This window comes from Heteronotia binoei, chromosome 12, assembly GCF_032191835.1.
Source record: "Heteronotia binoei isolate CCM8104 ecotype False Entrance Well chromosome 12, APGP_CSIRO_Hbin_v1, whole genome shotgun sequence".
Lineage (NCBI taxonomy): Eukaryota > Metazoa > Chordata > Lepidosauria > Squamata > Gekkonidae > Heteronotia > Heteronotia binoei.
The window spans coordinates 70,575,503-70,603,345 of record NC_083234.1 but is presented as its reverse complement, the minus strand read 5'-3'; the positions used below and the strand labels follow the sequence as shown (position 1 = coordinate 70,603,345).

The window sequence follows — 27,843 nt, the reverse complement described above, 5'->3', positions numbered from 1 at the left end:
CAGGTTCTTCCACAGTGCCCTTCTGTAGACGTTCGAGGCATTTAATCAGACAAAAGCTGCTCAAGGGACAAAAGTTCTCTGCTTTCCCTTAATAAAAGAACCAATATTATTCTGTAATAAGCAAACAATGCAGATTCGATGCACAAGCATGGGTGGTGGTGGTGGGGGCTGTAATGCTGGCTCCTAATTACAGTAGACACTTGCTGTCCCAGATGCTTTGATCACCAAACAAAACTGAAAATGGGACGTGGTATATTTATCTCCCTCTCTCAAAACAAGGAACTAAAAGAGTTCGTACTAGTGATTAAAGAACTTTCAGGCAAAAAAAAATCTGAAATTTGGCAGCTGCAAAGCAAAACAGGCTACTTTTTTAAAGAAAAGTGTTAAAATTATGCATTTCAAAGAGGGAATAATAAATATCATCATATCACTGGGTTGCCAGTCCCCAGGTGGGGGCAGGTGATCCCCCATGCTGTGTCAGGGTGCTCAAGGGCTTAGGAAGCCTGCTTTAACCACTGCTGGGGAAAACAAAAACTCTTTTCAGATGCTACACTGCTGCTGCTGCAGTGACCACATGTTCAGAGTGACTGCACTGCATTTAGGGATGCCAGCCTTCAGGTGAGGCTTGGGGATCCCCCAGAATTACAGCTCATCCCCAGTTTAGTCTACAGAAATCAGTTCCTCTGGAGAAAAGGGACACTTTTGAGGGGGGGGGGGGGCTGTATGGTATTGTGCCTCAGTAAGGCCCTTGTCCTTCCCAGGCTCCTCCACCCCCAAATCTCCAGAAGTTTCCCAACCTAGATCTGGCAACCCTACTTCCCCCATCCCATATGGACATATGAAGCTGCCTTATACTGAATCAGACCTATGGTCCATCAAAGTCAGTATTGTCTTCTCAGACTGGCAGCGGCTCTCCAGGGTCTCAAGCTGAGGTTTTTCACACCTATTTGCCCGGACCCTTTTTTGGAGATGCCGGGGATTGAACCTGGGACCTTCTGCTTCCCAAGCAGATGCTCTACCACTGAGCCACCGTCCCTCCCCCAACTGGTGGCCATGGCAACTCTAGCATGCAATCATCCCAGGATCCACAATCTCCATTTTTCCCTACAAGGGTCAATGTGCCAATTTTCTGCCTCAGTACACATGTACCAGACCCCAGAAAAAGTGTGTGTTCTGAAGCTAGAATATGCACAGATGTCTGTTTTAAGCAGAAATGGGGATCCTGCGTACGGCAGGATCATGTGCAGAGCAGTTGTCCTATACTTGCAAGCCAAACGTATTGACTCAACAGGACAGGATGTACCTACAAGGTTGGGAGATTCCCGGAGATTTTGGAAGTGGAGCCAGGGGAAGGACCTTGGTGGGGCATAATGCCATAGAGACCTTCCAAAGCAGCCGTTTTCTCCATGAGAACTGTTCTCAGTCATCTGGAGACCAGCTAGAATTCCAGGAGATCACCAGGCCCCGGTTGGCAACCACAACTAATACAAGGTAGTGGAACAGCTCTGATTTTCAGTCGAGGGGGGGGGGGAGGTTGTAGGGAAGGGTAAAATGGCCCCTCTTCTCTTCCCTTTAAATCACAGCCCCTGACACTATATTGTATAAACCGGGGGGGGGGGGGTGGAACTGGGGGGGGAATGGATTGTGGAACTACACCTAATCTGGCTGTTAATGCCCTCTGAGAAGTGATCACTTGTGCGGAAAAGCAGAAAGCCATTTGGATGCCGCAATCTATCTGTAACTGTGTGATGGGTAAGAGCTGCCTTTTAAGCTTCCTCAGCGGAAAAGGTCCCGGGAGACGGGGTCAAGGAGGAGACCAGAAGAAGCCAAAGAGGCATCAGGCTCCCCTGTCCGAGCCGATTAGGACGAACGAGTCAAATTGCTGGCTGACTGGGGAGCCGCTGCACCTCTCGTGCACCATGCCCTCGGAGTGTCGCGGGTCCGTATCGCAACCAATTACTTTTGTGTGGCTTCTTCCCAGATGACTCTGGAAACACAGCGGCTCTGCGGAGACTCCAGAGAGACAAACAAAAAGTCTTAGCAGGAAGGAAGCCCTAGCAGCAAGAAAGCTGGTGCCATGCATCCCTCCCCCCACCCCACATCATCATGACTGGGAACAGGGAAACTCCTAGAATCATAGAGTCGGAAGGGACCTCCAGGGTCATCTAGTCCAACCCCCTGCACAATGCAGGAAACTCACAAACACCTCCCCCAAAATTCACAGGATCCTCACTGCTGTCAGATGGCCATCTAGCCTCTGTTAAAAACCTTCAAGGAAGGAGAGCCCACCACCTCCCGAGAAGGAAGCCTGTTCTACTGAGGAATTTATTTTATTTATTTATTTACTTTGGATTTATATGCTGCCCACTCGGCAAGCAGACGCCGGGTGGCTAACAATCACGCTAAATCAATGTAAATGCAATTATAAAAGACTAAAGCACATACAAACAATTTAAAACTACATTTTTGGGTGCTATAAAAAGGTTTCGTAACAAAGGCGGCTTCTCAGTATCTCAGTTCTCTGTTCCTTATATTACTCTATTAGTGGTCTTACAGATGATATTGTTCAGCGACATAACAGCGGCAGCCTCCTTCCACGTTTGTTGTTGTAGGCCTGATGGAAGAGTTTGGTTTTACAAGCCCTGAGGAATCGGGAGAGGTCCTGCTCTAATAGCCAGGAAGAATCATCTGGCTGGCAAAACCTTAGGAGGCAAAGCCTTCCCCACAATTAGCGTTGCCAATAGGCCAAGAAAAAAAAAATTCTGTCACAGTAGCCCTCCAGGACAGCATACTATAAGGAATTCTCTAAAATAAAGACCCCGTTCACCCACAGATGGTGCAGAGAGAGGCTGAGAGTGCTCTGGTCAAAGACTATCAAGTTCATTGCCAAAGTTAAATCTGAACCCTTTGGAAGAGCATCCCGAAGGAAGCAAGAAGGCTACCTACCTTGTTGGCTTGTAGGAAACCCCGCAAGGCAGTTCAGTTTAGAAGGGCGCTCTTTTAAGGCAGGGGAAAGCAACCGCGGTGTGTGTTTGTGCATGCAGAATGGGACTGCTCTGGCGAGTACACTTTCTCAAAGCCTCTTTGTGTTGAATCTTCTTAATGCGTTTTGGGAAAGACCTGGCTGCTTCGAGGGTATCTTGGGCTTTGTTGGCAAATGTTCTCATGAGTTGCCTTAAGCTCCTTTTGGAGGGCAGGGAGGAAAGGCGGGAGAGAAACGTTCCAATAAATCAACATCCCCTGTGCAAGCACCAGTCGTTTCCACCTCTGGGGTGATGTTGCTCTCACAATGTTTTCACGGCAGACTTTTTACGGAGTGGTTTGCCATTGCCTTCCCCAGTCATCTACACTTTCCCCCTAGCAAGCTGGGTACTCATTTTACTGACCTCGGAAGGATGGAAGGCTGAGTCAACCTCGAGCCGGCTACCTGAACCCAGCTTCTGCCGGGAATCGAACTCAGGTTGTGAGCAGAGCTTTAACACTCTATGCCACGGGGCTCTTTCCAATAAATTAGCTACAATCATTCAAACTGGCGCAGACATTCAGCCGCAATGGTATTAACAGTTATTAACACTGCCACATAAAAAAAAGAAAAGAAAAAAGGGAAATCCAAAGGTTACAATCAGGGGTAGCCAAACTTGCTTAACGTAAGAGCCACACAGAATAAACGTCAGATGTTTGAGAGCTGCAAGGAAGGAAGGAAGGAAGGAAGGAAGGAAGGAAGGAAGGAAGGAAGGAAGGAAGGAAGGAAGGAAGGAAATAGATGGGGAGGGGGAGAGAGAGGTGGAAAGAAAGCAACTTTAAATGCATTCTCCAATCTGCAGGCTGGCTTTGCTTGGAGAAGTGATTTAAATAGAGAAATGCCTTCTCCAAGCTGGCTAATGGGGTGGTGGGGGCTTCAGGAGCCACAGTTTGGCCACCCCTGCCCTAGACTGTCTGACACCCTAGGCAAGGCAAACTCCTGCCCCCCTCCCCATTTATTTTATTTTTTGTTAATTTGTATTCCCCCTTTTCCTGTGAATGGGCTCAGGGCTGACGACAACAAAAGTTAAAACAATTAAAAACTAAAAACAATTAAAAATTACAAGCTAAAACCCTAAAATACAATAAAACAAACAGCATATACGTCACAGGTGGCGGTTTCCCTTGGGCGCATTTTATACATCAGTATAGCAGTAGGCCCAGAGATGGAATAATAAATTAAGATTAAAATAAAATAAGATACTGTACTGAGAACATCACTAAGTCACATGGGGGGGTGCCCGATTTGGTACCCCTGGAAGGCTAGCACCCTACGCAGTCACCTAGTTTGCCTGGTGGCAGGGCCGGCCCTGGTTACAATAAACCTATCAGCACCACCGATAAAAGCACTCTGCACCTCGGCAGGGGTGGAAGGCGCCCTCAATTCACATCCAACTTACGGATGGGGTTTTCAAGGCAAGAGCTGTTCAGAATCGGCTGGCCATGCCTGCTTCCACATGACCACCCTGGACTTCCTTGCTGGTCTCCCTTCCAAGTACTAGAGCCAATTTAGTGTAGTGGTTAAGTGCGTGGATTCTTATCTGGGAGAACCGGGTTTGATTCCCCCCTCCTCCACTTGCAGCTGCTGGAATGGCCTTGAGTCAGCCATAGGTCTCGCAGGAGTCGTCCTTGAAAGGGCAGCTGCTGTGAGAGCTCTCTCAGCCCCACCCACCTCACAGGGTGTCTGTTGTGGGGGAGGAAGGTAAAGGAGATTGTGAGCCGCTCTGAGACTCTGAGATTCAGAGTGAAGGGTGGGGTAGAAATCCAATCTTCTACTACCACTACTAACCAGGGCCAACCCTGCTTAGCTTCTGGGATCTGACATGTGGATCTTTCACACATATTGTGTGGCTCTTGAAGCCTCTATCACCCACTGGCTGGTTTAGAGAAGGCATTTCTTTCTTTAAACCACTTCTCCAAGCCAAGCCAGCTGGCGGCTTGGAGAATGCATTTAAAGTTGGTTTTCTTTCCACCTCTCCCTCCCCCATCTATTTGCCTTCGTCCTTGCAGCTCTCAAACATTTGGCATTCACGTCTTGCCGCTCTCAAAGATCTGAAATTTATTCTGTTTGGCTCTTACGTTAATCAAGTTTGGCCACCCCTGCGCTGGCCGATGCCCCCCAGGTCAGGGCACCTTAACGATAACCAAAAAGCCCCGTTGAGATTTTTTACCTTTTTCTAAAAGCTAGCCAAAAGAGAAGATGCCCTGCTAACATCCTGGGCAACAGCTGAAAAAGCCCGTGAGCGGGTTGAGAAGGACTGGATCTTTCTGTCGGGAAGGAACAGTGAGCAGGAGTTGATAAGAGGACCGCTGCCATCAGGGGTCATACCGTGTTAATTATCTCGTCACAGTGCCAAGAAAATGACTTGAAGGAAGCAAAGACACAGCAGCCTTGAGTGCAAGATAAAGCAGAGCGCATCCTAAAAGTAAATGGATGGACAGTGAAAAGCCTGCTCTTTTAAGCCATTCCTTTGCTGCAACCCGTGCCTGGAAAACCCCCCCCAAAAAACCTCTAAGTAACCCCACTTTCTTCTTCCTTCAAATCTCTCTCCCAAGGGCTGTCTGTTCCTTGAAGTCTATGTTCCCTGACGTTTCCTCCTCTTTCTCTTCCTTTGTCCATTCACGGCAAGCCCCGTTGTCAAAATGGAGACTGTAAATTCCTTGCGCCGGAGATGAAGCACTTGTGCCTATTTAACTCTTCAGGAAGGAGCCCTGTGGCGCAGAGTGGTAAGCTGCAGTGCTGCGGTCCAAGCTCTGTTCACGACCTGAGTTTGATCCTGGCGGAAGCAGGGTTCAAGTAGCCGGCTCAGGGTTGACTCAGCCTTCCATCCTTCCGAGGTCGGTCAAAGGAGTACCCAGCTTGGTGGGGGGAAAGAGTAGGTGACTGGGGAAGGCAATGGCAGACCACCCCGTCAAAAGTCTGCCAAGAAAACGTCATGATGTGACGTCACACCTTGAGTCGGTAACGAATGGGTGCTTGCACAGGGTTAGTTCCTTTACCAAGATTAGTCTGCTCAAATTCGTGATTGTTACATCAATAACACTGTCCAGCCATCTCATCTTTTGCCGCCCCCTTCTTCTTTTGCCTTCTGTCTTTCCCAGCATCAGGGTCTTCTCCAGGGAGTGCTCCCTTCTCATTTAGTGGCCAAAGAATTTGAGCTTCAGCTTCAGCATCTGACCTTCCAGGGAACAGTCTGGGTTGATTTTCCTTAGGACTGACTGATTGGATCTTCTAGATTGCTGCCTTCTGTACAATGTCACGAACCTCCATCCATAGTTCTTCAGGCACTGTCTATTAACTCTAGTTCCTTAAACCTGTATATTCATAAGAGATGTGATCAAGGTCAAACCTGAATGGCCTAATGGCTTCCACAGTTTTCTTCAGTTTAAGCCTGAATTTTGCGATGAGTAGCTCATGTTAATTAGTACAGGCTCTTAAAGTAGCACCATTTAAGATTCCTCCATTACCTTGTCTGGGACTTCTCCTGATTGACCCTCGACATGGGGTCAAGAGGGAGACCCCAGGTAAGTTTAGTCTTCTATGGCTTGTGCCCACCCAAGGAAGACAAACAAAGAGAATGTCCTTCTCATATCCTGAGAATTTGTAATATCTCCCTGGGAAGTCTGTCTGCCTCTGGAGTCAGTCTTGATCTTGACCCGAGAGGAAGAAATACTGTCTAGCGCCTGATGACTATTCTGTTTCTGTGTTTCAGTTGTGACTAGAAGAGGTGTTAGATAGTAAACCTTTTGTTTTACTTTGGCCAGAACCATTTGCTTGTCTGGGCACTGGAGTGCTTGGGGGACTGATAAGTGATAACCTGTCTCCTGTCCCTTTCTTCTTTACCTGCTACTGCCTTGCCACCAGGCTTCAGTACATGAGAAGGAGAAGAGAGGAGGAGGAGAAAAAGAAGAGAGAAGAAAAATGTATTTATACCCCACCCTTCACTTGGGAGTCTCAGAGCAGCTTACAATTTCCTTCCCTTCCTCTCCCTGCAACAGGTAGATGGGGCTAAGAGAGCTCTGAGAGAACTGCTATTGAGAGAACAGCTCTGGGGGAACTGTGGCTGACCCAAGGCCATTCCAGCAGCTGCATGTGGAGGAATGAGGAATCAAACCAAATTCTCCCAGATTAGAGCCTGCGCTCTTAATCGCTACACCAAACAGCAGTGCAGTCCCAAATACCGAGTTATTGGTGCAATCTCTAAGATTCAGAAGAATTTCTTCACCTCCTGCATAAACGATAACTTTTCCATCTCCAGTCTCCCACTGCACTCTTTCAGTTTAGCCTGGAGAGGAGGCGACTGAGAGGTGATATGATCACCATCTTCAAGTACTGGAAGGGCTGTCATATAGAGGATGGTGTGGGATGGTTTTCTGTGGCCCCAGAAGGTAGGACCAGAACCAAGGGGTTGAAATCAAATCAGAAGAGTTTCCGGCTCAACATGAGGAAGAACTTCCTGACCGTTAGAGCGGTTCCTCAGTGGAACAGGCTTCCTTGGGCGGAGGTGGGCTCTCCTTCCTTGGAGGTTTTTAAACAGAGGCTACAGTAAAAAAGAGGAAATTCTTGAGGAAGCCATATAGGCCATGGTGTTTGAGACTTTGGCAATTATTGGCCATGCAAGTTCTGCATCCAGACAAGAGGCAGGGAGCCTCTTCCCAGCTTTCCTTGCAGACATTTCTGCATTTAAAAAAATCTGAGCAGTTTGAATATCCACAACATTCCATAAGAGCCTCCCGCCAGAAGAAGACTGCAGTTTTATACCCCACCCTCCTCTCTGAATCAGAGACTCAGAGTGGCTTACAATCTCCTATATCTTCTCCCCCCACAACAGACACCCTGTGAGGTAGGTGGGGCTGAGAGGGTTCCCCCAGAAACTGCCCTTTCAAGGACAACTTCTGCAAGAGCTATGGCTGACCCAAGGCCATTCCAGCAGGCGCAAGTGGAGGAGCGGTGAATCAAACTTGGTTCTCCCAGATAAGAGTCCGCACACTTAACCACTACACCAAACTGGCCAATGGACAAGGAAAGCTCCTTTCCTGCAAAGGAGGGCCAAACTGGAAATGACGCTCAGAGATCCTTTTGACATTTTAAAAAAGGAAAATAGCTGGTTTAACGCTTTGCATACTCCTTGGGCTGCTGGCAAGGTCATTTTCATTCGGCAAAGCTGGGGGCGGGCCGATAGACATCTGTCCTCCCTGAACCTTGACCCCAGTTTAGCCTTTTGGGGCATAAAATGAGGTGTTTCTTTTTACCCACTCGTGCTACAGGCGATGTTATAGAATGTTTGCGAACACTCCAACAGCTCACAAGCTGATTTTTTAAAAAGCTGTAAGTACACAGTGCCGATGGGCACTGGCAGAAAGGCAGACAGGAAAGGTGAAAAGCAGCAGTACTGGGAGATTGAAGAGGTGAAACTGCCTGAAAGAAAGCGTTATAAAAATAGCACAGAAGGGTGGGTGAAAGTGGAAGAGAAAAACACACAGAGCAGATATTGCACCTGCGCAAATTTCCGAGGAGCTCGGTTTCTTATTAACAGCAGGGATAGGGCCAAAGTTACTACGGAAGTAAAACTGAGAACTCTCTTTCAATTCCATTTTTTTCAAAAAGTAACGTGCATGTAAAGACCGCCTTAGTCAGACACAGTGGGTTATTCTGTCACTGCCTGAATATATCTGATGAGACAGGTTGGGAGAGAAAGTAAAGGGACCCATGAAGACTGGAGAGGGGAGGGCTTTGTGCAGCATGCAAGGAGATAAAAAAAAAGGGAAGGGAATGGGATGGTGATAGATACCCTCACTCAGATCCCAGCCTCGTAGGACATAAAAAGGAACAGGTCAAAAGAAGTGGGCCAAGGTGTGTGCACTGTTGCCAGCCTTTTAAATGACTTCCCTCCATTTGGAAATAATGATGGATAGGGGCACTTTCTTTTGGGGATCATAGAATTGGACCTCAATCAGTCCGTCCTAAGGGAAATCAACCCAGACTGTTCCCTGGAAGGTCAGATGCTAAAGCTGAAGCTCAAATACTTTGGCCACCAAATGAGAAGGGAGCACTCCCTGGAGAAGACCCTGATGCTGGGCAAGACAGAAGGCTAAAGAAGAAGGGGATGGCATAAGATGAGTGCAGAAGAATAGATGCTTTCGAGCTGTGGTGCTGGAGAAGATTCTTGAGAGTCCCTTGGACTGCAAGAAGATCCAATCAGTCAGTCCTAAGGGAAATCAACCCAGACTGTTCCCTGGAAGGTCAGATGCCGAAGCTGAAGCTCAAATTCTTTGGCCACCAAATGAGAAGGGAGCACTCCCTGGAGAAGACCCCGACGCTGGGAAAGACAGAAGGCAAAAGAAGAAGGGGACGGCAAAAGATGAGACGGCTGGATAGTGTTACTGATGTAACGAACATGAATTTGAGCAGACTTTGGAGGATGGTGGAAGACTGGAGGATCTGGCATGATTTGGTCCATGGGGTCGCAAAGAGTCCGACTCGACCGTGCAACTGAACAACGACAAAGTTCCCTGAGGATGCAGAAATTTTATCTTGATGTTTAGGGCTATTAGATTCCCTATCGGAAGGGAGTGATTCTCCGAACTTTCCACATAAATTACTGCAGAACCCTTGCATCAGCCCTGTGAAGCAGGCCAGCATTACTGCCCCATCATTCAAGGGGCTCTGACTTCGATAGCCCAGGCTAGCCTGATCTCCTAAGCTAAGCAGGGTCGACCCTGGATAGTGCTTGGATGAGAGACCTCGAAGGAATACCAAGATCGTGATGCAGAGGCGGGCAATGATAACAAACCACCTCTGAAGTCTCTTGCCTTGAAAACCCCCACAAGGGGTCACCATAAATTGGCTGTGACTTCATGGCAAAAGGGGGGGGGCTGATGGAGTGGGCAGACTTGCCTAAGGCCACCTACTGAGGTCATGACAGAAGTGAGATTTGAACTCAGGATTCCCTGAACACGCAACATCTTCTCTTAACCGCTTTGCAAAACCATAGCACGTCGGTCGCTGGCAAACCGAGGCCAGACTTTGCAATCTGAAATTTCTTTCTTTACGCAACTTTTGATCTTCACAAGGAGAACACTTTGCAAGAAGATCGATCCAGGTGGGCAGCCGTGTTGGTCTGAAGCAGTAGAACAAAGCAGGAGTCAAGTTTCTTTATTTTTACTTTTACTTTATTTATGATTTATATCCCGCCCTTCCCACCAAGTGGCTCAGGGCGGCTCACAACACAAAATCCAACATAAGAATATTAAATTTAAGCATTTAACACAGTTAAAACATTTAAAACATTCGGGATAGCCTAAATCTAGAAGAGCTACACTTAGTTTCCTGTGCCGGTTAGTTATAAGCCAGCCGGAAGAGGGTTGTCTTACAGGCCCTGCGGAACTGCACAAGGTCCCGCAGGGCCCTCACCTCTTCCGGCAGCTGGTTCCACCAGGAAGGAGCCATAACAGAGAAGGTCCTGTCCCTAGTAGATTTTAAGCGGGCTTCCTTTGGCCCGGGGATAGCGAGAAGATTTTGGGTTCCCGATCTCAGTACTCTCTGGGGAACATGTGGGGAGAGACAGTCCTTCAGGTAGGCAGGTCCTAGGCCATATAGGGCTTTAAAGGAAATAACCAGCACCTTGTACCGGACTCGGTATATTAAGTTTCGCCTTTAAGACCAACGAAGTTTTATTCGGGATGTAAGCTTTCGTGTGCCAGAAGCACACTTGATCAGACAATAGGATGGAATGGCAAGCAGTCCTAAATATAGAGAAGGTGGGCAGTGAGTTAGTATGCAGAGTCATGGAACTGTTTTTAGCAGATTAAAAGAATCACAAATTGGGGTTGTCGTTTCAGCCCAGTCAACACAAACTAACAAATACCAGACCCCAATTTGTGATTCTTTTAATCTGCTAAAAAAACATTTCCATGCCTTTGCATACTAACTCACTGCCCACTTTCTCTACATTTAGGACTGCTTGCCATTCCATGCTATTGAAATGTGCTTCTAGCACACAAAAGCTTACATTCTGAATAAAACTTTGTTGGCCTTAAAGGTGAAACTTGACTCCCGCTTTCACTTTGCAAGAACCCTGTGCGACAACCCTTCCATCAGCTTCCCTCCTCCACCTTCCTGCACCTGCAAACATACAAGCCCAGGCCCTCTCTCCCGCAGTTTCCTAATTCTTCTGTCCCGTTTCAACAGCCAAGCTGCAAAGGCTGAGCCAGAGGTTGGCTCTTGGCCCAGCGACTGCATCAGAAATTCTGCCTGGCAGGTCAGAATCAGAACAGGGGCAAGCCAGGTGTGGGAAAAGCTGCATTCCTTTGCCTCTGGGGCTCCAGTCTGCCATCAATTCCAATCAGAGGCACGATACAGGACTAAATTGACTTCCCAAACATCCAGCAGTGCCTGTACCTGGATCTTGTATGTTCTAGCTGTCCCTGTTTACCAGAGCTGGTCCCCATTTTCTGACATTTGTCCCGGGCAAATCACTCTCCTTATTGGTGCTATTTAAAAACACAAACAAAGAGGCCTTACTAAACATTCCAGCTTGCAGAAAAATCTTAACATTTAAAAAGATAGGGATAAATTAAAATGTAATGATTTTTTAAAATTCTGACATTTTGTGGAATTACCTCCTGCGATCTCGGTAGCCATTTTAAATAGCCTAGTGGTTGCCTAAAGAATGCAAAATGGCAGCTGCTGGACAGGAAGAAGGGGAGGAGACTGGATTTATATCCCACTACAATCTCCTTTCCCTACAACCTCCTTTTCCCCTATAGTCTCCTTCCCTTCCCCTCCCCACAACAGATACCCGGTGAGGTGGGTGGGGCTGAGAGGGCTCTCCCAGAAGCTGCCCTTTCAAGGACAACTGTGCAAGAGCTATGGCTGACCCAAGGCCGTTCCAGCAGCTGCAAGTGGGGAATCAAACCTGATTCTCCCAGATAAGAGTCCACACTCTTCACCACTACACCAAATAGAAGAGCAGTAAGAGAAGCCATGTTGGATCTGGCCAATGGCCCATCCAGTCCATCAATCTGTCATGCAGTGGCCAAAGAAACCAGGTGCCATCAGGAGATCCACTAGTGGGGCCAACTCTGGATTGGGGGAAATCTGGAGCGTGGGGGGTGAAACTTGGGGAGGACAATGTTTAGAGAGGGGAGTGACCTCAGCAGGATATCGCACAATAGAGTCAACACTCTGTGGATGCCGAATCTGGGTTAGGAAATTCCTTGAGATCTGGAGCCTGAGAAGAGCAGGGCTGGGGAGGGGAAAGACATCAGCCTGGTATAATGCCACAGAACCCACCCTCAATTGCAGCCATTTCCTCTAAGGTAGAGGGGGCCAAACTGTGGCTTGGGAGCCACATGTGGCTCTTTCATATATATTGTGTGGCTCTCAAAGCCCCCGCTGCCAAATCAGCCGGCTTGGATAAGGCACTTGTCTCTTTAAATCACTTCTCCAAGCCACTGGCTTGGAGAATGCATTTAAAGTTAAAGTTGCTTTCTTCCCACCTCTCCCTCCTTCCCTATCTATTTGCCTTCCTTCCTACCTTGCAGCTCTCAAACACCTAACATCTTTCAGCTCTCAAACATTCGACGTTTATTCTACGTGGCTCTCATACTGCGCAAGTTTGGCTACCCCTGCTCTAAGGGAATGGATCTCTGTCATCTGGAGAGCCGTAGTTCCAGGAGATCTCCAGGTCCCACCTGGAGGCTGGCAACTGGCTGAATGCTGTGGTAAAGACTACTCATTTATGACCACGTTTCTTCGGGATGCTTGCCACTTCCGCCAGGCCCATCCGACTTCCGTCCGCTTTCCAGACCGCGTGCACCTTCCCTCCCCACCCCCCACTTCCTCGTGCATACAAACGACCTGCCTGCAAAGTGATGGATACACTTTTCCCTGCATTGCGAGTTCACCCCAGGTCAGCGCTGCCTGCTGCAATCAAGTGGCTACAGAAGCACTTCAGTATCAGGTTGCGCCGCAGGTCACTTTGTCCTGGGCTGCCACAACCGCTCCTGGACGGCCCTCCCCCCCCCCTCTGATACATGACCCAGCTTAGCTAGAAAGAGACAGATTTGTATCGACAGGAATCCAATTACGATGCAACATTTTGCACACTCGGGGGTGGCTTCTTCTGCAACGAAGCTCACAGCTGCGTTCACAAGAGTATTGGGGATGTGTGGGACCCTACAGTTCCTCCGTGACAAATTTGAGAGCCAGGAACTGATCTGTCCCATTCTGCCAAAAACTCCAGAGTAATAATACTATCACACTGTATGTGTGTAAATGCGTTCTTGTTTAGTGCAAAATAAAATAAGACAAGGGAACACGTATTGTTTGAAAACCCCCACAAAGTCACTGCATCAGTCTCGCACTGGCAATTGCCTTTTCAAAATAAACCGCAGAGGTGGCCTATTAAAGGAATCCTCACGGTTTCGCTTATCAAGTTCTTCTTCAGCCTTTTCTCCCGATGTTACACGGAGCCACACATCTGCGGATAGCAGATGTTGAGAGCATGCGTTGATCTATGTTATAAAAAAAAGTACTGTGGCTTTTGGAACTCTGTCTGGGGCAAGTGATGCTTTTGGAACTCTGTCTGGAGCAAGTGTATTCTTGGTGCTTGGGAGAGGCACAGTGGGAAGCCCTGGCCCTACTGGTGGACCTCCTGATGGCACCTGAGTTTTTTGGCCACTGTGTGACAGAGTGTTGGACTGGATGAGTCACTGGCCTGATCCAACATGGGTTCTCTTATGTTCTTAGTAGTCACCGCGAGACCAGGCTTGGTGTTGGGTTATAAAAGAACCCAAAGTATTTGAGAGGAGCCCTGTTTAGGGTTGCCAGCCTCCAGGAGGAGCCTGGAGATCTCCCACTTTGACAACTGATCCCCAGCTGGCAGAGATCAGCTCCCCTGGAGAAAATGGCTGGACTCCATGGCATTGGGCCATACTGAGGCCGCTCCCTCCCCAAACCCTGCCCGCTCCTGGATCCACCCCCAAAGACTCCAGGTATTTTCCAACACAGACCTAGCAAGGCAACCCTAATTCAAACCACTGGACTCTTCTCCAAAGCTCAGCAGCTTCCAAGATTCCATGCCAGAAGCTTTCAAGCATGTTCCTATCAGAGTCACACCCTGCTAAGTCCTTTGAAGCCAATGGGCTTAGAAGGATATAACTCTGCTTAGGAAAGTTTCAGGGGCATAGAACCAGAAGAATATTCAACTCATCCCTTCACCCCCCCCCCTTTAAAATTGTCCAGCTTTCATAAGTCAAAGCTCCCTTTGCCAGAGATACCTGCTTAGGGGGACACCGTCAGATAAGTTTGTCAAGTTTCCAGTAGCTCTGACCCTGGGGCTCAGCAGGAAGAACCTGGGAGATCGGCGTAGTACCAAGCAGATCAAGGGACAGAGTCTAGACCAGGGATGGCCAAACTGTGGCTCAGGAGCCACACGTAATGTAATGTAATGTAAAATTTTATTTATATCCCGCCCTCCCCCGCCGAAGCAGGCTCAGGGTGGCTAACAGCACTTTAAGTAAACAATACAATTAGAAAAACATTAAATTCACATTAAAATTCGCATTAAATCAATCAATGATTGATGGCTTTTTCACACACATTGCGTGGCCCCTTTGATCAGCTTGGAGAAGGCATATCCCTCTTGAAATCACTTCACCAAGACAAACCAGCCAGCGGCTTGGAGAATGCATTTAACGTTAAAGTTGCTTTCTTTCCAACTCTCCCTCCCTTACACATCTGACATTCATGTCTCGCGGCTCTCAAACATCTGAGTTTATTCTACGCGGCTCTTACGTTAAACAAGCTTGGCCACACCTGGCCTAGACATAAAGGTATTGAGCTCTTTGTCAGGCTGGGCCATATGTGCTATACAACGTAACGCCACGTACCAGAGATGTAACCTGTATAAAGGACAGCCACCAGTAACCTCTGAGTCGGTGCATCCTGACTGCAAGGCGTCATGGGGCTTGGAGGAGTTTGCAAAGGAAAACCCACATGGGTGGACAACGGAGCGGCACTGGGCAGATGCTCCCACAAGTGCTTGACTGCTGCAGTTGAGGTTGTTCCGCCAGGCTTAAGCCACAAGCGGAGGGGCTCTGCCCACACACCCTTGGGTGGTCTCCTGTTCCCTCCTTTGCACTAGCAGGTGTAGGGAACGTTGGCTCTCCAGATGTTTTTTGCCTACAATTCCCATCAGCCCCAGCCAGCATGGCCAATGGCTGGGGCTGATGGGAGTTGTAGGCAAAAAAAACATCTGGAGAGCCAATGTTCCCTACCCCTGCTAGTTGCTCACGGGCCACGTAAGAGCCCTGGACATGCCAGTTTATTTCTTGGCTTTATATCCCGCCTTCCCCGAGGCAGGCTCAGGGCGGCTCACAACAAGAAAACGATAAGAACAATAAATAACGTTTAAATCATTCGTCAACAGTTAAAACAAATGAAACAATAAACCATTTAAAAGAATTATGATGTTAGTATCATTAATTTCTAGTGTCACTCAACACGCTTGAGTATCCTCTTACACTACTATGAAATCAGCTGAAGGTGAGTTCCATACCCCTGGCTAGAAATCTCTACCAAAGGCAGGCCACGAACACAGGCTGATAACAAAAGAAAAAACTGTTCAAAAATACGCTACAGCTCTAGAGTAAAAAATACAAATCCATGTAATGTAATCAGTAACAAGGAAAAATAACTCCACAATGTGCAGACAAGGTAATTGAATTCCACCCTAGCTCTTACCCCTCTTTATATGAGTATATATATGAGTGGGGAGGGACGGTGGCTCAGTGGTAGAGCATCTGCTTGGGAAGCAGAAGGTCCCAGGTTCAATCCCTGGCATCTCCAACTAAAAAGGGTCCAGGCAAATAGGTGTGAAAAACCTCCGCTTGAGACCCTGGAGAGCCACTGCCAGTCTGAGTAGACAATACTGACTTTGATGGACCAAGGGTCTGATTCAGTATAAGGCAGCTTCATATGTCCATATGTATATGGGAAATGAAGGTATTAACACTGTATGATTTTGTTGACAATGCACAACTGCTTATAAGTACGTTCTATATCTTTAAGAGGCTGTACTGCATTTGTGATAGCCAGTTTGGTGTAGTGGTTAAGTGTGTGGACTCTTTCATTTGGGAGAACCAGGTTTGCTTCCCCACGCCTCCACTTGCAGCTGTTGGAATGGCCTTGGGTCAGCCATAGTTCTCATAGGAGTTGTCCGTGAAAGGGCAAGGTGCTGTGAGAGCCCTCTCAGCTCCACCCACCTCACAGGGTGTCTGTTGTGGGGGAGGAAGGAGATTGTGAGCCGCTCTGAGACTCTGAGATTCAGAGTGGAGGGCGGGATATAAATCCAATGTCTTCATCTTCTTCTTTGTCATCTTCTTCCCGAAACCAATCTGGGAGGATCCTATATAATTATACCAACAGGTTTCTGGTGTTAGGAGAGACATTACCGTGCTTTGAATCATGTGAAGCTGTATGGCTAAGAAATAAAGGACCCCAGGAAGAAAAAAAAATTGTATGAGTGTAAAAAGTATAAATATATTATATGAGTGTGTATGGTATTGAACAAGAGGCGAGTATGGTAATATAATGGACTCATTTGATTTTCTTCTGTAACTTTATTTTTGTATGATAGAAAGGTAAAGGTAGTCCCCTGTGCAAGCACCAGTCGTTTCCGAATCTGGGGTGACGACGCATGCTGAAATTTTCATGGCACACTTTTTACGGGGTGGTTTGCCATTGCCTTCCTCAGACATTGACATGTATATTCCTGTTTGTGCCTCTATAGAATTGCCCTTAGGTGAAATAAGACTTACCTGAGGAAGGGCTACACTCTGAAATGCGCGTCACATCAAGAATTCATGTAGTGGTGTCATATTTGGACTTGGAGGCTACTACACAACTTACTGTTCCACAAAGATATCCGCTCATTTGAAAAGTATTCATAAGTTTAAGATTCCTTTGATGGACTTACCAGAACATTGTTTCATTGCAAGGGCCTTGTCTGCACATTGTGGAGTTATTTTTCCTTGTTGTTGATTACATTACATGGATTTGAGCTGTAGCGTATTTTTGAACACAGGTTTTTTTTTTTATTTGTCTTTTTCTCCGCTCACGACCTGAGTTCGATCCCAACGGAAGCTGGGTTCAGGAAGCCGGCTCGAGGTTGACTCAGCCTTCCATCCTTCCAAGGTCGGTAAAATGAGTATCCAGCTTGCTGGGGGTCAAGTGTAGATGACTGGGAAAGGCAATGGCAAACCACCCTGTAAAGTTTGCCATGAAAACGTTGTGAAAGGAGGAGAAGGAGAAGGAGAAAAAGAAGGTGGCATTGGATTTATATCGCGCCCTCCACTCTGATTCGCAAGAGTCTCAGAACGGCTCACAATCTTCTTTATCTTCCTCCCTCACAACAGGCACCCTCTGAGGTAGGTGGGGCTGAGAGGGCTCTCACAGCAGCTGCCCTATCAAGGACAACTCCTGCAAGAGCTATGGGTGACCCAAGGTCATTCCAGCAGGTGAAAGTGGGGGAGTGGGGAATCAAACCTGGTTTCCCAGATAAGAGTCCGCGAACTTAACCACTACACCAAACTGGCTCTCACCCCAAAGTCGGAAACGACTGGTGCTTGCATGGGGGACTACTTTAACCTTTTTTTATCTTTAGCCAAAGCACCCATCATATCCTACCTCTTCATTCTGATCCCTAACCCTGAGATTTCAGCCCTTCTCTTGAAGATTCTAACCATGAAACTTTAGGTGAAACCTTGAAACCCAGGCACCTTGGATTCATAGAACCACGCAGCTGGAAGGGACCTTATAGGTCCAACTCTTGGGTCCGTGCAGGAAACCAAAAATTAGAGCGTCCCCTACAGATGGCTCTCCAGTCTCCAAAATAGGAGTCAATTGCACCTTTAAGACCAAAGTAGTTTTATACAGAACGTAAGCTTTCGTGTGCATGCACACTTCTTCAGACGAGGAATGAGGTACAGTAAGCAGAACCACATATAGCTGGTGGGGTTTGGAATGCCAAGTGGTACAAAGTTAAAAACCAATAGCAGAATAGTAAAATTAACACATTCTGAATTTTGCTATTCTGCTATTGGTTTTTAACTTTGTGCCACTTGGCATCCCAAACCCGACCAGCTATGCTTACTGTACTCTGCTTACTGTACCTCGTTCCTCATCTGAAGAAGTGTGCATGCACACAAAAGCTTACGTTCTGAATGAAACTACGTTGGTCTTAAAGGTGCAACTGACTCCTATTTTGTTCTACTACTTCAGACCAACACGGCTGCCTATTTGGATCTATCTCCAGTCTCCAGTAAGTGACAGCCTCTAAGTTCATGAAAAGGGAATTAGATAGATTCATGGAGGAGAAGTCTATCAGTGGCTACTAGCCATGGCGGCTGAGGGGATGTTGGGTTTCTATTGCAATTTCACTTCCTGTCGTCATGAGTTAATTAAATGAATGTATATGCATGCTGATGTTTAGCCAGTGAGAGGTATAGCCAATGAGAATGTGTGCACGTATTTCCCGCTCAGGCTAAGTGTCAATATGTATAGTGACCCTTGAAGCTTAGCCCTAATTGGCTAATCCAGATATTTGGGAGGTGGTCTGGGGGAAACCATTTGGTCAGTTTTTATTGCCCTTTGTGTAAAGCCCTCAGATCTCCATGCAGTTAGGTTTTGGACTCCAGAGATTCGAGATGTAGCTTAGAAGCTAGTAAGGATATTGAGTTCTTATTTGTTTTCGAGAAATCCCAGTAACCCTTTCCTCATAGGAAAAGTAAACTACTTTTTATTCTTAAGCTAAAACGTCTGCCTGGCTGTTTATTGTGGTTCTCTCCACACAACTCTGCTAAAGTATCTCTAAACCCCAACAGGGGATCCTCCCCAAATGCCTCTGAATCCTAGAGCCAGGAGGTAACATTAGGCGAAGGCCTCAGCCTCTGTGTCCTGTTGATGGCCGTCCAGAGGAACTGGTTGGCCACTGTGTGAGAGAGGATGCTGGACTAGATGGACCATTGGTCTGATCCAGCCAGACTATTCTTCAGGCAAGTATATCTCCACTACCTGGTATTGCGTTTATGACACACATGGCCCAGCCTGACAAGGTCTCATTTATGTCAGTTCTAGCCCTCATAACAAATGAGTTTGACATCCCCGTTCTAGAAAGATTGCTTTTGGACAGTATGTGGATAGGAAGCTGTGCGTTTTTGCAGGTCCCGTTCAAACCAGTGCTATTTTCCTTGCCTCACCCCTTGGGAGTACCGTTCCCCGCCACATAGCCTGGAGGGCTAAAAAAAAAAATCAATGTCGTTCACCATAGTTCACTAGTTTCCAACTTTCAAGTGAAGAAAAAAAAAACACGGCTCTAGCCTTTTTTGTCACAGAGATATAACTGAAAGGTGCAGGCTGCACATTTTCCCTTATAACACCCCAATAAAAAGGGCAAGAGAGACACCCTCCCCCAAGCTAGCTGGGAACTCACGGATATTGGTGATGGATCATTATAACACTGCAGTGTTCTAGCCATATCTGGCTTTTTTTTAAGCCAGGCTGAAGCAACAAAAGTGTGTGTGGGAGGGGGCGGAACCTGCGTGGACACTCCCTTGCAACTACGATCACCTGTACATTTATGGCAGCCACACAGGCAATAATCTCCCAGCAGAAGTCTTCACTTTAAATGCACCTGAAGAGATTTCAATCCCCCTTTCTGGCCTTACAAAGGAACTTAAAACTGTTACATTTATCGTTACCCAAAACTTTCCAGCCTAGTATATTGGATAGGAAGCAGATGGGGTGAAGCAAATGGGGGAAAAGATGGGGAAGGAAGCTTACCCACTAGGGATGCCAGCCTCCAGTTCAGCCCTGGAGATCTCCTGGAATTACAACTGACCTCCAGTCGACAGAGATCAGTTCCCCTGGAGAGAATGGCTACTTTGGAAGGTAGCCTCTTCGGCAGTGGTGTCAAACATGTGGCCCGAGGGCTGGATCAGTACCCCAGAGGGCTCCTATCAGGCCCACAAACAACTCACTGTCATCTGTTTTCTTCTCCCTCTATCTTGCTGTCTTCTGCATCACACCTTGCTTTGCTAGGCTTGCTCAATCGCACAGGAGCTACAGAGCAAAACCCCTGGTTTCTCCATTGGCTGATCAACACATTAAGCAACTTATGTACAAAAGCTCACAATGCCCAGCCATTTCATGTTTTCCTCTGGATCTTAGGCTCAAAGCATTGACCATGAGATTTCTGTTATGAATGGCAATAAATCAAAACTAGGTTTGCAATTTACAGACACAAACCTGAACAGCATACTCAAGACTGCTACAGCACAGACACTGTCGCCAGAATTTGATCCCATCATTCAGAGCAAGAGGTGTCAGTTATCAGAAACTGTTAAATAAACAATATATTGCCAAAGTGCTAATCTTTCAAGTATATATTTATTTTAAATTCCTTTAAAATCTTTATAAAGTTTGTATCTCTGCCACCTGGCATTACATTTTATGACACATGTGGCCTAGCTTAACAAGGTCTCATTTATGTCAGATCCAGCCCTCATAGCAAATGAGTTAGGCATCCCTGCTCTAGGGCATCATACCCTGCTGAAGGCTCTCCCTTCCCCAAACCCTGCCCTCCAAAGGCTCCATCCCCAAGACCCCTAGGAAGACCCCTAACCCAGAGCTGCCAACCCTAGAGGGCAAGGAGATAGGCCAGGGGTGGCCAAACTGCAGCCGGGGAGCCACATGTGGCTCTTTCGCACATATTTTATGGCTCTCAAAGCCCCCACTGCCCCAGCTGGTGGCTTGGAGAATGCATTTAAAGTTGCTTTCTTTCCACATCTCCTTCCCCCCACCTATTTGCCTGTCTGCCTTCCTTGCAGCTCTCAAACATCTGACATTCATGTCTCGTGGCTCTCAAACATCTGATTTTTTTTCTATGTGGCTCTTACATTAAGCAAGTTTGGCCACCGTTGAGATAGGCCTTTAGGAAGCTGGAGAAAGGGGCTGAGCGAACTTTCGAGGTAACCCTCGTCCAGGGCTGGTTCTGCCACTAGGCAAACTAGGCAATTGCCTAGGGCGCCAGCCTTCTGGGGGCACCGAATCGGATGCCCCCCCATGTGATTCAGTGTCATTATCAGTGCAGGGGGGTGCCAGAAGTTAGTCTTGCCTAGGGTGCCAGAAAGCCTAGAGCAGGGGTGGCCAAACTGTGGCTCGGGAGCCACATGTTGCTCTTTCACACATATTGTGTGGCTCTCGAAGCCTTCTCCAGCCCCGTTGGTGGGTGACTTGGAGAATGCATTTTAGTTGCTTTCCTCCCCGCCTCCTTTCCCTCCTTCCCCCATCTATTTCCTCCCTCCTGGCTCTCAAACACCTGACATTCATGTCTTGTGGCTCTCAAACATCTGATGTTTATTCTATGTGGCTCTTACATTAAGCAAGTTTGGCCACCACAGGTCTAGAGCAGGGGTTCCCAACCCCCGGGTCATGGACTGGTACTGGGCTATGTCCTGTTAGCAACCAGGCTGTGAGTTGTATAATTATTTCATTATATATTACACTGTAGTAATCATAATCATAAGACGACGACGAAGAAGACGAAGAGGACATTGGATTTATATCCTGCCTTCCACTCTGAATCTCAGAGTGGTTCACAATCTCCTTTACTTTCCTCCCCCACAACAGACACCCTGTGAGGTGGGTGGGACTGAGAAAGCTCTCCCTAGAAGCTGCCTTTTCAAGGACAACTCTGTGAAAGCTATAACTGACCCAAGGCCATTCCAACAGCTGCAAGTGGAGGAGTGGGAAATCAAACCCGGTTCCCGCAGATAAGGGTCCACACACGTAACCACCACACCAAAATAAAGTGCACAATTATATAATCCAAAACCATTCCACCCTCCCCCCTATCCATGGAAAAATTGTCTTCCACAAAACTGGTTTCTGGTGCCAAAAAGGCTGGGGACCGCTGGTCTAGACCAGGAGTCTCCAACCCCTGGGCCGTGGACCAGTCCGTGGCCTGTTAGCAACCGGGCCGTGAGTTGTATAATTATTTCATTGTTTCATTATTATTTCAATGTAGCACTAATAAGAAAATGACAGCATTGGATTTATATCCTGCCCTCCCCTCTGAATCTCAGAGTTACAAAGCTGAATCTCCTTTACCTTCCTCCCCCCTAACAGACACTATGTGAGAGAGCTCTCCCAGAAGCTGCCCTTTCAAGGACAGCTCTGTCAGAGCTATGGCTGACCCAAGGCCATTCCAACAGGTGCAGGTGGAGGAGAGGGGAATCAAACCCAGTTCTTCCAGATAAGAGTCCGCCCACTTAACCACCAAACCAAACTAATAGAAATAAAGTGCACAGTTGTATCATCCTGAAACCATCGCCGCCATCCCCTTCCACCCCCACCCCGGTCCATGGAAAAATTGTCTTCTACAAAACAGATCCCAAAAAGAGCCCTCTTGTCTGGAGCACGTTCCAAGGAGCAGAGGCGGAGGGTGGGGTGGGGTGGGGTGGGGTGGGCGGCCCAGGGGAGGGGAAGCGAGGCCACTCACCCAGCAGCAGGTTCATGAGGACCTCTTGGCCGGCCAGGGTGCTGCTCTTGACCAAGCAGACGAGGGTGCCCCCGATCCAGGGGATCCCGTGGCCCGTTAAGCCGATGAGGCTGATCATGGAGCGGGCGTTGCCCCAGGCCGAGGCGTTGCTGGCGCAGACGCCCAGCCGCTTGGAGAGGGAGATGTCGATGGCCAGCAGGGAGTTGAAGGCGATCCCCTTGAAAGAGGGGTTGAGCTGCATGCAGTCTTCCTCGGGCAGCTGCTGGGATTGCCGCCGCTCCTTGGAGCCCTCGCTGGGGGCGGCAGGAGCCGAGCCGGCCTGGCTGTTCTGCCTTCGGCCCTTGGGGTCGGGGGTGCCTTTCAAGGGCTGGTTGAGCGACATGAACTCGGCGCGGTTCAAGACGTTGTTCCTGTCGCGGGCTCGGGCCCGGCTTTGGGAGGCCGCCGGCATGGTGGGTGGCTGCACACTCTCCGCGTTCACACGCACTCCACAATCCGGTTTAATGCAACTGGCTGTTAGATTTGACTATGGTAAATGGGGAGAAAAAATCCACTTACGAGCAGTCTTGGTGTGAACGCGCCTTCCCTGTCTCTGTCTCTCAATCCGGATCAAGAAGCAGCTGGATTCTTTTCCCCCAAATTGCAACTTCCAAAGGATCTCCAGATCCCCTCCTCCCCGGATCCCAGATCCCCTGGGCAGCCCCCACCCCGCCTCCCTCCCGAGTCAGGAGCCTGCCCGAGCGACGGCAGCTGTTAAATATAGAGCAGGAATGCACATGGCTGTTTACTTTGCGGGCCCACCGAGCTTGGCTCAAGGGACGGCCCCGGCAGCCAGTCGGACACCGGAGGGATGCCCCCCAGAGCCAATGGGGATGCCACGAAGGAGGGCAGTGGGACCAGCCGAAGGGTTAGGTTGCTTCTGGCTCGGCTCTATTTAAATCTGCCAATGGCTTGCCCACCCCCGGTCTCAAAGGAGGATGGGAAATGTAGTTTAGGCTCGGTTTGGGGTTTTTTGCCCATGCACTGCAGTTATTTGCATCGCACAGCTTGGGAAGATGGGCAGAGAGGGGTAAAGGGGCCGTTTTTCAATGGCTCTGGGGGCACTGCAACCTTCCCTGCTCTTCTGCCTCAACAGGAACTGGAGACAATATGTAGCACAGCCAGGGTTGGCAGGTCTGACTCAAGAAATATCTGGGGACTTTGGGGGTGGAGCCAGGAGCAAGGGTGTGGCAAACACAATTGAACTCCGAAGGGCGTTCTGGCCATCATTTTTAAAAGGACCACGCTCCTTTTAAAAACCTTCCCTCCATTTAAAATAATGAAGGATAGGGGCACCTTCTTTTGAGGCTCATAGAATTGGACTCCCTAGTCCAATCTTTTTGAAACATGGGAGGTATTCTGGGGAGAGTCGCCAGATGCTATGCTGAAAAATTGGTGCTTCTACTCAAAAAACAGCCCCTTCCCCCAAAAGCCCCAGATACCCACATATCAATGCTCCATTATCCCCTATGGGAATCGATCTCCTTAGGGAATAATGGAGTGCTCAGCCGACATTCTCCCCCCTCCCCCGCCCACGCTTTCTGATGACCCTGAAGCTGGGGGAAGGCCTCCAAACTGGGGATACCCTGCCCCCACCTGGGGATTTGGTAAGAAATATTCAAAAACACTGTGAAAACTTACACACTTGAATAAATTCTAGACACTTTTTTCTCTTTTTTTCACAGTGTTTCATGAATTTCATAAGAACTCAAATGCATTTCATAAGAACTCAAATAATATTCCTAAACAAAATTCATATGACTCTAACTGAGCTCAAAGTTCATGAATAATTTTGTTGGTTCCAATATAGTCCATATACAGTCCGGTAATCACTAGGTATATTTTCCTGCTGTCCTTGAATCCCGTTTTCTGGTAGATGCAGGTATACCGTACTGCTTGAGTAATGTAGAGGTAACAGTCCTCTTTTCAACAGGTTTGATTCGTGTTTCATTTGCCCCTTCCACTGGCCGCCTGTATTTTTATCCGGAACCCGTGCTAAGGCAACAGCTCACTCACAACAATTTGTTTTGCACGATTGGTTCTCCTGGGGATTGGCAGCCCTAAGCACAGCTAACTGTACCCCATTTCATTGTATGATGAAATATGCTTCTAGCACACGGAAGCTGACATTCTCAATAAAACTTGGTTGGTCTTAAAGGTGCTACTGGACTCCAAGTTTGTGCAGGAACTCGAGAAGAAGCTTTTCCCAGCCCAGTGGGAAAAGCTTCATTTCCTCACTTTCTGCCTGCCAAACTGCTGATACTGGCACAGGAGTTGAGCAAGTAAAAAAAGGTGGCCATTGTAGGGGTACGGCGTCACATGACTTAATGAAGACATCATATAGGGTTGCCAACTGACCCAGAGAAAAATCTGGCCTGTGCTTACCCCTTCAATGGCCCTGCATTCGTAAAGAAGAAGGATGCTTTTCACAGCAGGATATATAGGTCACTGCTGTCTGCGCCTCCTAAACTCTGCACGTTGCTCTGGGCACACCGCTTCAACTGCCAGCCAAGCTGCTAATCTTGCCCATAAATATAACATTTTGGGGAATCATGGATCCAGATGGACAGCTGTGGTGGGCTGAAGCGGTAGAACAAAGTTCAAGTCCAGTGACACCTTTAAGACCAACAAAGGTTTGCTGTCACTTGGATAGCCAAGGCAAGCCTGATCTGGGAAGCTAAGCAGAGTCGATTCTGGCAAGTACTTGGATGGGAGACCTCCTTAGAATACCAAGTCAGGAGGACAGGGGCAGGCTTTATTCAACCACTTCTCTGAATATCTTCCATGCCCCTAGCAGGGGTCAGTCACCAGAGACCATCATGACTTCCAGGCGCAAACACACACACACTCAAAATACAAAAAAACAAAAACAACCGCTCCACCAAAGTTTTATTCAAGGTATGAGCTTTTATGTGCAAGCACACTTCCTCGGATACATTGAAATGGAAGTTAACAGTTCGTGTGTGTATGTGTGGCTTTTTTTGAGCAGGAACGCAGTTCTGACTGGCTTGACATCAGGGGGTGTGGCCAAACGACTTCCTTCCGGGCTTTTGCTACAAAAAAGCCCTGTGTGGAACAATGGTGATGCCAGGGGGTGTGGTCTAATATGCAAATGAGTTCCTACTGGGTTTTTCCTACAAAAAGCCCTATTTATACATATAAATATATACATATATATACAAACACACATATACACATACATGCACACACATATATGTATACACATGTATACACACACACCTCTGCATAGGTGAACACCAAATTAGCATACAGCTTAATGAAGATGCTTTGATATATGCAAAGGCCAAACAGCAATAACAAGCTAAGCTGACCACATGAACTTAGCTTGTTATTTCTTCGTTCATTTGGGGGAAGGATCCTAGATAAGCAATTCCTGACATGCTGTTCATGTACATTTGTGCCTACAGCACCAGTAATTTTTCTCCCTGGAGTGTAGGAGGCTCTTTATCTGCTCCCTGTGTCCCTGTATCAGCCATCATGGAACCAGACAAGGAGGGGAGAAACCCCTCAGCATGTCTGTACACACATCTAGTCGATGCTTTTTTGTCAATGTGATATTGTGGTTAAAAGTGTCCGGCTAGGATCTGGGAGACCCGAGTTCGAATTCTCAAGTTGCGCCTTGGAAGCTTGCTGGGTGCCCTGGGGCCAGTCACACACTGTCAGCCTAACCTACCTCACAGGGTTGTCGTGAGGATAAAATGGAGGAGAGGAGAATGAGATAAGCTGCTTTGGGGGCAAGGCAGAGTATTAATGAATTAGATAAAGAAATAATTCCCAGGTCTTAAACTTCAAATTCGAGGGGTGGATCCATCTTGATACTGTGTTGTGGGTCAGCCAGGGCTCCTCATGAGAAGAGAATTCCTCAGGAGAAGAGGAGCCTGATGTAGCCAGCTCTGAATTAGCAGAAGCAGCAAGCAGGAAGAGGAGCTGCAGGCTGGTCAGGATTCACAGACAACAGTTGGTGCAGAAGTTGATCCTTCCCAGCCCTCCAGTTTCATCCACATCCTTTGAGTGCTACAGACAGAGGCTATGAGCAAAACTACAGGAGAGAGGACAAAGTGCTTGCCTCTTGACCCAACGCTAGCTGCTTGAGTACTTGCAGGATTATTCTCAAGCAGCTGAGTGCAAGTATGACCCTTGGGCATATGCCTAGAAAAACCGGTCAAGGGTGGCTCTTGGGCAGCAATTTGTTTTACTGCCGACTCTGTGACCGCTGCACCAGATCTTGCCTCAATCTTGTGACTCCCGGATCAGATCTTGACCTTGCTCCTCAGCTCTGTGATCTCTGCTTGTGAGTTACCCGTGGACTGCCTGATGATCCCTACCGGACAACTCCCTGGAACTGAACCCTTGACTTGGCTTTTTGCATGCAGACTCTTGCTACGTGCTAGGAATGTACACCAGCTCTGCCTGCCCTGTGACATACTGTTGAGGTCAGGGATGGTCTCAGCCAACCAGCAGGAACAGCTGCCCCTGACCCCATGCTGGGAAGAGCCCAGTCCACTCACAGCTCCATCTGGCCCCCCAGGAAAAGGAGGAAAGAAGTTCCAAGCTGTCAGTTGTGCCTGGGCTCCTACCCACCTCACATGGCCAACTCTTTGCTTGGCCTGGTGGGCAGCTGGTGTGGGGGTGGCAGTCATTATGGGGCTCCATCCTGGGTTTTTGCTCAAGGCCCTGGAATTACTAAGACCACCACTGGCTAAGGTGCACTGTATATGTACAAATATTAAGGCACTGTGTCAAGTCCAACCTGCTAACAGGATGAGGGGAACCAGAAGTCCACCCAAGTGTCTCTGTTTTCATGCATCCAATCTTGGACCATCTGGTTGCCTAGCAACAACAGGGCCAGCTCCCCAGCTCAGAAATAGCTGAGGAAAAACATTCCTCTGTTGCCAAGTGACCCCACTCTGTTCCCTTTCCTTGGCTGATCTCCCGGAGGGAGTTAATAGAGAAGCAGGGCTATTAAGCCCTCTCCTGGATGGCCCAGACGATTCCTATATGAGTAGAAAAGAGCAAGAGTCCAGAAGCACCTTAAAGATTAACACAATTTGTGGCAAGGTAGGAGCTTTTGTGAGTTACTGCTCACTGCTTCAGATATCTGAAGCAGTATCTTCTTCAGGTGCCTGAAGAAGAGAGCAGTGAGTCACACAAAAGCTCTGCTCCTGGACTTCCAGTTTTGCACTAGAGCTTTCATCCT

The 27,843-nt window shown here is 48.0% G+C and overlaps 1 protein-coding gene across 1 annotated transcript in view; it reads right to left on the bottom strand.

Moving 5' to 3' along the window:
• Window positions 1-23,395, bottom strand: part of PLPP7 (phospholipid phosphatase 7 (inactive)) — a 36,858-nt gene extending 13,463 nt beyond the window's left edge. The window contains exon 1 of the mRNA XM_060250724.1: window positions 22,587-23,395. Coding sequence (XP_060106707.1) covers window positions 22,587-23,037 — 451 coding nt within the window. The 5' untranslated portion in view covers window positions 23,038-23,395. The remainder of the gene's footprint in view (window positions 1-22,586) is intronic.
• Between the last annotated feature and the right edge of the window lie 4,448 nt (window positions 23,396-27,843).